At 49.5% G+C, this 8,955-nt stretch overlaps 1 protein-coding gene across 4 annotated transcripts in view; it reads left to right on the top strand.

Annotated features, from left to right (window-relative positions):
* PTPN14 (protein tyrosine phosphatase, non-receptor type 14) overlaps nucleotides 1–8,955 on the top strand; it is a 131,408-nt gene that overhangs the window by 98,878 nt on the left and 23,575 nt on the right. For all 4 annotated transcript variants that reach the window (XM_006772930.2, XM_006772931.2, XM_015569944.1 and 1 more), the window contains 4 exons: nucleotides 302–389; nucleotides 3,727–3,815; nucleotides 6,769–6,856; nucleotides 7,906–7,988. In XM_006772930.2, coding sequence (XP_006772993.1) covers nucleotides 302–389; nucleotides 3,727–3,815; nucleotides 6,769–6,856; nucleotides 7,906–7,988 — 348 coding nt within the window. The remainder of the gene's footprint in view (nucleotides 1–301; nucleotides 390–3,726; nucleotides 3,816–6,768; nucleotides 6,857–7,905; nucleotides 7,989–8,955) is intronic.

Here is an 8,955-nt window from a genome sequence, read left to right as displayed (position 1 = left end):
CTTTTTTTGAAGCAAGCAGCATTATTCTTAGGGATGAATAGTGATTTAGGCTTTACAGGGGCTGCGGCTCTTCACTGCCTACTTCCCCTTCCTCTTACTAGTCCCTGGTGAATACAGACTCCTGGGGACTATGTTAATGCATCGCGTAATGCACCTGCCCTCACGGTTGGGTGGGTGGTGATTGCTCTTCCCAGAACTGCAGCTAAACCCCAGCTCCGGAATGTGCCACGGGGAGGGCGGGGTCTCCCGCCGACTTGGTTTGCCGTTAACCATTTCCTCCTTCCGTGCCTCTTGATCGCAGTGGAATCCTGCCAGCCGAGGCGGAGCTTCTGTACATCAACGAAGTGGAGCGCCTGGATGGATTCGGACAGGAAATCTTCCCCGTGAAGGTAGCGTCCGCTGGCCTGGCCGTGCGTCACCTTCTGAGAAGGGCACAGGCATTTGGGGAACCGGTGTTGATAGTAGCAGGCAGAACGGCCTGGCTTTCTCTTTGCCACGTGGCATTAGTTGGCAAGTCCCGTTTACGTTACTAAAGCGGATTTTTTTTTTTTTTGTAACCGAGAGGTTTTGATTGGATGGGTTCCAGGAGAAGAATATCTCGGTTATATGCTATGAGTGAGTACCAAACACCAGCCCATCCTGCACAGCAAAGGGGGCAAGGCCCATATCCAGTCTTACCCCAGGACAAGGAGCTAAGGTCGCATTGTGCCTTAATAAAGACCCTCCCTCCCAGGTCTCTTCCCATCCGTATTCCCTCTCCTCTTCTTTAAGCTGATACCCATGGTTTCGGGCGTCCTTTATGCACCCATGCTTTCTCTCTCCTGTCCGAGAGAGCCTCCATTGTGGGTGTCCAGTCCCCCTGGTGTTCTCTGGAAACTGTGCACAGGAAACTGTGACAGCATGTCACCTCCTTTTCAAAAAAAAAAAAAAAATCCACCTCCTAAAGTGGGTGTAGTTGTGGCGGGGTGGGGGAGGGCATGGTGCACGGGGCGTTTATACAACTGAGCCCATAAGCCAAACTCGTTCTCCTCTCTCTCCTGACCAGCTTTGCAAAAGATGGCGTTTTTGTACCAGAAACCTAAAGCAACTGGCACGTGTCAGCAGTTTGGGAGACGCCTGCCATTTCGGCATAAACATTTCGCTCCAGGCTGGCTCCGCTGGCTGTTTTATAAGTGTTCCGTCCCCCGTCTGCTGCGCGTTTGCAATTTGCCGAAATGAGAACGGCCCGTGTGCATCAAGCAGAATGGAGCGGGGTGGCCGCAGCTTGTGGAAAGGGCTAAATGGCTCCTTTTCAGATGTGTTTAATTTTCTTTTGCTTCCCTCATGGCCGCCCTTCGTGGGGCTGGAACCCATTTTCCTTGCCATAATGCCTTAGACGCCATCTGCATCCCACTTAAATTTCAGCGGCCCATCTATAGTCAGGGTGCTCTGGGTCACGGAAATAGAGTAAGCTGTTCTCCACTTCCAGAAAACTGACTTCCAGTCCCTGGGAGTCGGGGGTTTTGTCGTGGTCATTTGCCTGTTCTGATTTCAGTGCTGCTGAATTGTGGGAGGGAGGGGCAGTGGAGATAGTGTGTGGAATCCACTGTGCTTGGCTCTGATGCACTTTCTAGTATGTTCCTTAGAGGGCGAAGCCCAAGGGAACACCCTACCTTACCCCGAGCGGGCAGACAGGCATTGCTGACTCACTGCCCGTGGGCGTCAACGAGCTGGGCTTCTTTTTCCTCTTTCCTTTCCCCCCACATTTCTGTGCATGACTAAGGTGACCACCTACACACCACAGGATTCCTGGCAGCCCGCGGAGGAGGGGCGGGTCAGCGGTACCAGTGGGGGCAGGGACGTGGTCAGCGCTGAGACAGTGGGCAAGCAGACAGGACAGAACACAGGGACAGACTGCGGGAAGGCAGTCCCTGCAGGTTCGTGCAGGTCCCATTGACCAAGGAAAGTATAAAACCCTGTGATGGTGTCCGAGGGGAGGACATTTCCGTTTAGCGAGGACTTGTCCATGAGTGGCTCCTTAAAGATGCTCAAGGCTGGAGGAGGATGAGTCCGGCTCCCAGCAGGTCTGCCCGCCTCTCCAGACACAGGTGTGGCGGCTGCCTCAGTGGCCCCTGTACAGTCAGAGCACATGGGCATGGGGAGGGTGCTCTGGAGTGAGTCAGCGTCTGGAGCCTTGGTCCTTGGCGAAGTTCAAGGTCGAGCCCTGGGTTCTGCCCAGTGCAGTGCCTCAGGCGTCCGTTCTGAGCTTTTCCCACCCTGTGATCTGCTCTTTCTGGGTCCCTGTCCCCACCAGGCTCTGGCCGATCTGCTGGCAGAGTGCCCGGGGCAGCTTTCCCCAGGATTTTCCTTTCTCCTCCCGTATCCACATCACCTGCCTTCTTCTCCCACATGTTTTCCTGTCGTATAGCTTCCCTCCTCATTTCTCATACTGACAAGGCCCCCTTTCCCTTCCCAGTTCTTTCTCTCCCGACTCTTTCTGCTTTGGCCGCCAGCAGGGTCTCACCTTTCTCCATCCCGGTTCGAAGACTCCTGTTCAGCGTTAGCTTTGGGAGGTGGGTTGAGAAGTGATCACTAGGAGGGGACACGGAGCCAAGCAGATTATATGCAGTGAAGCCACAGTCCATGTGCCTCTTCCATGTTCACAAAGCTCTCAACCAGCGTTTAGCATCCCACGCTGGACTGTGAATAGATAGTGAAGCATCACCCTACATGATGCCCTAATAGGAACCCCAGTGGCCAACACGGTGAGAGCAAAGCCTAGAAGACAGAGATTTTGTAGGGACAAAGAACCCCCTGACCAAAATACCATCCTGTCAATCTCTCTCTCTCTCTCTCCTCTCTCTCTCTCTCTCTCTCTCTCTCTCTCACCACACATGTTACCTCTTTATAGGAATAGATTGCTTTTAAAAAGAAAATAAAACATGTATCAGAAATTAAAAATGTGATATCAGAAATGGAAACTGTAATAGGTTAGAAGATAAAATTCAGACAGTCTCACCAAAAAACAAAGCAATGGGACGTGGGAGGCAGAAGATAAAATTAGAGGGCCAGCGCAGGATGTCCCAACATCTAAATAATAGGAGTTCTACAGGGAGTAAACAGGAAGCACGAAGTAGTAATTCGAGAAAATTTCCCAGAACTGATAAATGTGAGGTTCTGAAGGAAAAAGCCAAGCTTAGTGGGTTCGTATAAGGTACACACTAGGGCGTTAGTTGATATAAATTGGTGTCTCCAAGGGAGAGGAAACTGTGGGTCCTTCCAGGCCTGCTGTTGGCTTCTTTTAAACAAGCTCTAAAGAATATTCAGTTCTTCCAATTATGTGCATATATAATCGCATGTATGTAACGTGCATATATAATCAAGCTATGTGCATGTACAATTTTAGTTTAGAAAACAGAAACTAGGGTAAACATAGATATTCATAGATGTTTACAAAAGAGAACATCTGAACTGCCAACAAACCTGAGGAAAACCCTAAAATTATTTTAAACAGGAAAGGTGTGGTGACAGATTGAGAAAAATGTATACCTCGTACGTTAGGATGTGCAGTGGGGCGCATCCCTTCAGGATCTAGTTGCCTGATTGCCGTGATGCTGCTGCGACTCATTTGTTTTATGGGTGACAAACGGGGCGTGGTCCCCATGGGTTACTGAGGCCCAGTGCTGGGTGCTGCTGGACCGCGGGGCATCTGTTTCATCACCGCTATCTTTCCTTGATCTCCTACAGGACAATCATGGAAACAGTGTGCACCTGGGCATTTTCTTTATGGGGATTTTCGTGAGAAACAGAATTGGAAGACAAGCTGTAATACACAGGTAGTCTTATTTGCTTTCTCCCCCTCTTCCTCCCCCTCCCCCCGTCTTTTATTCCATTGAGGAACTAGACAAAAACCCACTACATAGAAAAGTTATTCAAATGATTGGATCCCACTGTTGATCAGCGTTGAGCTCTTCTCAACTCAGTTAAGATCCGCCCTCTGTGGGATTTAAGTGGTGATGGGGAATCTTCTCTCACTTTTCCTGGTATGGGGCTGGGGAGGCCTTCTTCCCACCTGACCCAGGAAGTGCATTATTGAACCCCATTGACCCAGGAGAATGGGAACTAAATTTTAAGAGTCTGTTTAGAGACAGGCTCTCCAGTTGTCTCTTGCTGGTTCCCTTTGCTGGAATCTCCATGACCAGTCATTCTATTCAGACTGACTGCTTCCCCTTGTCCTAACCACAGGTGCTAGAAGAGTGCTAACTCGTTTCTAGATTCACAAAAGAGGGTTAGTTATGAAGGTGTGTTTTGAAAAAGCAACCGATTTGTTGCAAATTAAAGGACGTTGGGACTTTTTACTGTTTTGACCCTTTAACTCTCTTTTCCATGTAACATGCGTAGAACTAATATAGGGACATGTCCGAGCGTCCCCTCAATGACATGCCAGTGAGCTTGCTTTGTATCCGTGCCCATAGATCCCATGTTAGTCAACAATCTGAAACAATTGCATGCTCACTTTTATTCACAAGGGAAGACATGTGGCCTGTTATTTTTTGGAAGAACAGCTTTCGTGTGTGTGCATCTGGCGGGCATAGCTGTGCACTAGGGTAGAGGATCCAAGAGGGTCTTGGAGGGAAATACATAGAGAATAAATATTCTATGGAAGCCCTAGAGGTAAGCCTGGGCCAGCCACCTGCTCTCTGGGTCAGCGGTTGCCACAGGTCATTTTGAGACACTTTTCCTACCAAAGGCTCCCTAATAGGCCTTTTGGTCCCCCTAGGTCTCCGCTCTGCCGTTACTGTTGTCCTTTATTTTCTCTTGCTCTTTGATTAGAGACATCATTGAAGAGTGAGTACGGAGAGAGATCTGTGGGGCTGCTGAGTAAATTTGATTTTTGGATATACTTGGTCAACCCCATACACCGACAAGAAATTATAAATCAATTGAGTAAAATATAGAAATATGTGCAGAGTTGTAACTATAACATTTGACGCATATCTAAAGCTATCCAGGTATTTGGTCCCACACAGTTCTCCATAGCACGAGAGAATAAAGACTCTATTGAACTGGAAACTTTCCAATACTTGCCGAGTGCTCACTTAAAGATAGTGGTGCTGAGTTCTGCATAGCTAAATCAATGCTTTATTTTTGTTTTTTTCCCTTGAGCCTGGAGACATAGACAAGTCTTGCCTTATAGCCAGTGAGGTTAAATAGAAGAAAAATAGCAATTTGAAAGTTGGCTGGTCACAAGCCACACACAGGATGTGTTCAGTCTCCTTGGGAACTGCTTCCAGACCGCTTCCTTTAGTACTTATCATGGCACTCCTCACAAGGTGGGAATTTATTTCTGTGATAATGCCACGCGAATCAGGCCATAGGTGAAGTCCTAAGGTGGAGTGAGGAGTGGATTCGGAGTTTTGGCAGTGGACTTGAAGGAATGGAGCCAGAGGAAACCAAATACTCTCTTCTCTAGAGACCTTCACTGAGAAGCATATAGCTTTGTGTCCAGATAGATGTGATCTGAGGGGATTGTAGGTTGGCAGACAGCCGTGCTGAGCACCTGGAGCCGGTATGGCCCCAGCAGATGTACATAAACACAGTTGGTACTGGTGTCAGGGAAAGGTGATTGGAGGAACATCTGGAAGCCCCAGGTATAGAAGTCACCCATCCCTGGTGAGCAGAGTGAGTGTGGCTAAGTCAGGTACTCACATGCGTCTAAATTGCCTCATCACCAAACTAGAAGCACTAATAGCTGCCTTGTGTACCGTAGAGAGTTGATCAAGGAACCGTACTCTGTACAGATGGGAGGCAATATTATTACGTTCAATACTTTCAGCAAACATTGAGCGCCTGCTGTGTGCCAGGTATGCGGCTCCGTGTTTGGAATACAGAGATGCGGAAAGCAGAATCTACCCAGGGCATGGAGCTTATGGTCTAGTTTGGTTTCATCAGGGAGCTAGTCACAGAAGTAAGCAGTCATGATGCAACGTGGTAACCGGGAGAGGGCGACACCAGGCTCTTTCCTAGCATGTGGGTGGTTCGGGATGAGGAAGGGCTGCCGAGAGAAGGCGACTCCTGAGCTGAGTTACATGGATCATCCAGGCAGAGGGGGAAGTGTGACGAGGAAAAGTGCGATGGAGAACAGTCAGAGGGCAGGAGTTACAGGTTGGGGCACAGGGTGAAGGGTAGGCAGTAGTGAGAGCCGGTTAGAAATGGGCTCCTAGTAGAATGGGAAGCAGTAGCTTACCTCCCCTTGTCTGGTGGTTATTTCTGTGTGTCACCCTTTAGAGAAGGTCTTCATGAGGAAAGAGAAGGAGTGTGTGTGTGTGTAGTTCACAAAAATGTAGGCACATTAAATACTCGCCTCCCAGGCATGTTTCCTAGGTGATGTGTCAGTAATGTACATGACAGCACAGAATCCACGTGGATCTTCGCCTAGATTCCGGGAACATTGGACTTCCCAATAATGTGTTCCTCCATCATTTAAAGCCAGGATCACGGGAGATCCTTTGTCGGGTTGGAACTGGGACTAACAAGGCAGCAGAAGTCCCTTGCAAATGCCCCCCCTACTAGACAACAGTATCTAGATATTGTTTGCATAGGAGTTTTTAGCTATTTCAATAGATTCGGGTTGCACTTTATATACTCTCGGCCTTGAGAGAAGGAACACTTTGCTTTTGAAAATATAGCTACGTCATCATTTATAAAATCTGCCAGGGACCCGCCTGTGAGGATTCATCAATGCATGGACTGTCTTGGGGCCAACACGGTTGCCTTTGTTTTGCGCAGGTGGAACGACATGGGGAATATCACTCATAACAAGTCGACCATTCTGGTGGAGCTCATCAACAAGGAAGAGACTGTGCTCTTCCACACGGTAAGCAAAGCGCACGCAGGCAGGGTCCGGCCGGCAGCTCGCCCCTTCACTTCTCAACTCTCAGTGTCCTTCCTTGCTCCCCGTACCTGGAGCGAATAAATACATATTCTCTGGAACCGAAACTCCCAGCCCTGGGCCCAGTGCTGTCATTCCTCACTCCAGGATAATGGTAGTGATTTCACATTCAAAACGCCTGCTTTCCAAGCGGAGGTTTGACTCTCGGATTGGGGTTCCTCCCCCTGCCTTCTGTGTGATGGATCGCATTGTCTGTCTGGCAGGCCAGGTTCCTCAGCACTGTAGCTACAGCCCTCCTCAAGCAACCTCTGATTCTGTTGCCTGGCATTTTCTTTTGCTGGCTGACCTGGGTTTTCTTTCCCAGCATCGCCCAATCTTGTCGGAAGTCAGCTGAGCGATGGCCCTTCTGTTGAGGGCCTCCTCCAGAGCCAGTGCTGTGTAGCTCCCCACCTCTCATTTAATGATGCTTGGTGCTCACCCCACACTCTGCCTTCAGTCAGTCATTTTTATTTTTATTTATTTTTTAAAATATATTTTTATTGATTTCAGAGAGGAAGGGAGAGGGAGTGAGAGATGGAAACATCAATGTTGAGAAAGAATCATGGATTGGCTGCCTCCTGCACGCCCCCTTTTGGAGACTGAGCCCACAACCCGGGCATATGCCCTTGACCGGAACCTGCGGCCCTTCAGTCCATAGACCGACGCTCTAGCCACTGAGCCAAACCAGAGAGGTCCATTCATTCATTTTTAAAGCATTTAGTTTGGAATGATGTGAAGACATGCCAGCTTATCACCGTGCCCCCAAGGCCTTGGGCATAAAGGATTCTTTAGCAGACAGTCCTGTCTTGTTGTCCTTTGATGGGCTTCATGCCCGTGGCTGCCACTGAATCTTCAGCACGTTGGTGTATGGCTCAGGGTGTTACTTTGTGATTGACAGAAAGGGAGGAAGGGACGAGTCCCTGTTTAGGGAGTCCTTGTCAAATGCGTATATAATCAAAGGAATGTCTGTGTGTTTTTTCTCTCTCTTTTCCAAGGATGATATTGAAAATGCCAAGTATATCTCTCGGTTGTTTGCTACACGGCACAAGTTTTACAAACAAAACAAAATCTGCACTGAGTAAGTAAACGTTCCGTCTGCCCTCTGGATGGACGGTTTGGCCCGATTAAATGCATGTGCTTTGGGGATGTTGTAGATGGCTTTTCCCATTCCCTCCGGAACTTCCCCTCATTCCTTGTAGAAGCTAAAGGAGCGCGTTCACGCCAGGCGGGCCCGAGAGCGCTTTAATGATGAGGACTGTGTGGTGTAGTTAGTGCCTCTGCCTGGAGAGCAAATAATTCACAAATTGACTGTGAGTGTTGGACTGCCTGGATGGCTCGGCCCACGGTTGCCATTAGTGCCTTTCCAAGCTCTGCGATGAGTTTGGAGGAGCTGAGCTCTTCCCAATTTGCCAGGGCGCCCCTTCGTGTCAGACGCGGAGGAGGTTCAGAAGCGTGTGGCACAGTGACGAGCCCGCTTGAAAGAGAAGACGCGCCTGTCATCCTCGGCCCCGCTTCGCTGACACAGTTGGGCAACCCCGCGTGTGCCTGTGGGTCATGGCATCTCCCTGTAAATGAGGGGCCGGGGTAATTAGAGGAGGACTTGGAGGACACTAATGGATGTCACCCATCCGCGTGTGTGTTTTACATTTAATTTGGAAATAAAGATGATAAAGGGAGTCTGATGAGGGAACTTAAATGTGACCTGACCTTGGAGACCGCGTGCTGGGGCTCACGCTCGTGTTGCCTTTCCCTTGATTGCCTTCAAAAGGTTGCTCCTCGGCCGAGTACGTCCGCGGTCGGGGCGCCTAACGTGTTTAATTTCGTTTCAAAGAACGTCAGGGATGTAAATGCAAGAGAGGGACTGTCTTTCCACTGCCCCAGTGGGCGCATCCCAGGGCGTGCGCGTGTGGTCCTGACACGGCGGCTGCATCACTGCGGCCTGCAGACTCTTTTCTCTGCACCATGCACGCTCTCTCACAGCAGCTGCTGCCATTGGCCGCTGGCAGGGTCTGGAAGTGTAGTGGATAGTGTCAGATCTGCCAGCT

Source organism: Myotis davidii, unplaced genomic scaffold (assembly GCF_000327345.1).
Source record: "Myotis davidii unplaced genomic scaffold, ASM32734v1 scaffold362, whole genome shotgun sequence".
In the NCBI taxonomy this organism is placed as follows: domain Eukaryota; kingdom Metazoa; phylum Chordata; class Mammalia; order Chiroptera; family Vespertilionidae; genus Myotis; species Myotis davidii.
Note: the sequence above shows the minus strand (reverse complement) of the source record. Positions and strands in the feature narration are given on the sequence as shown.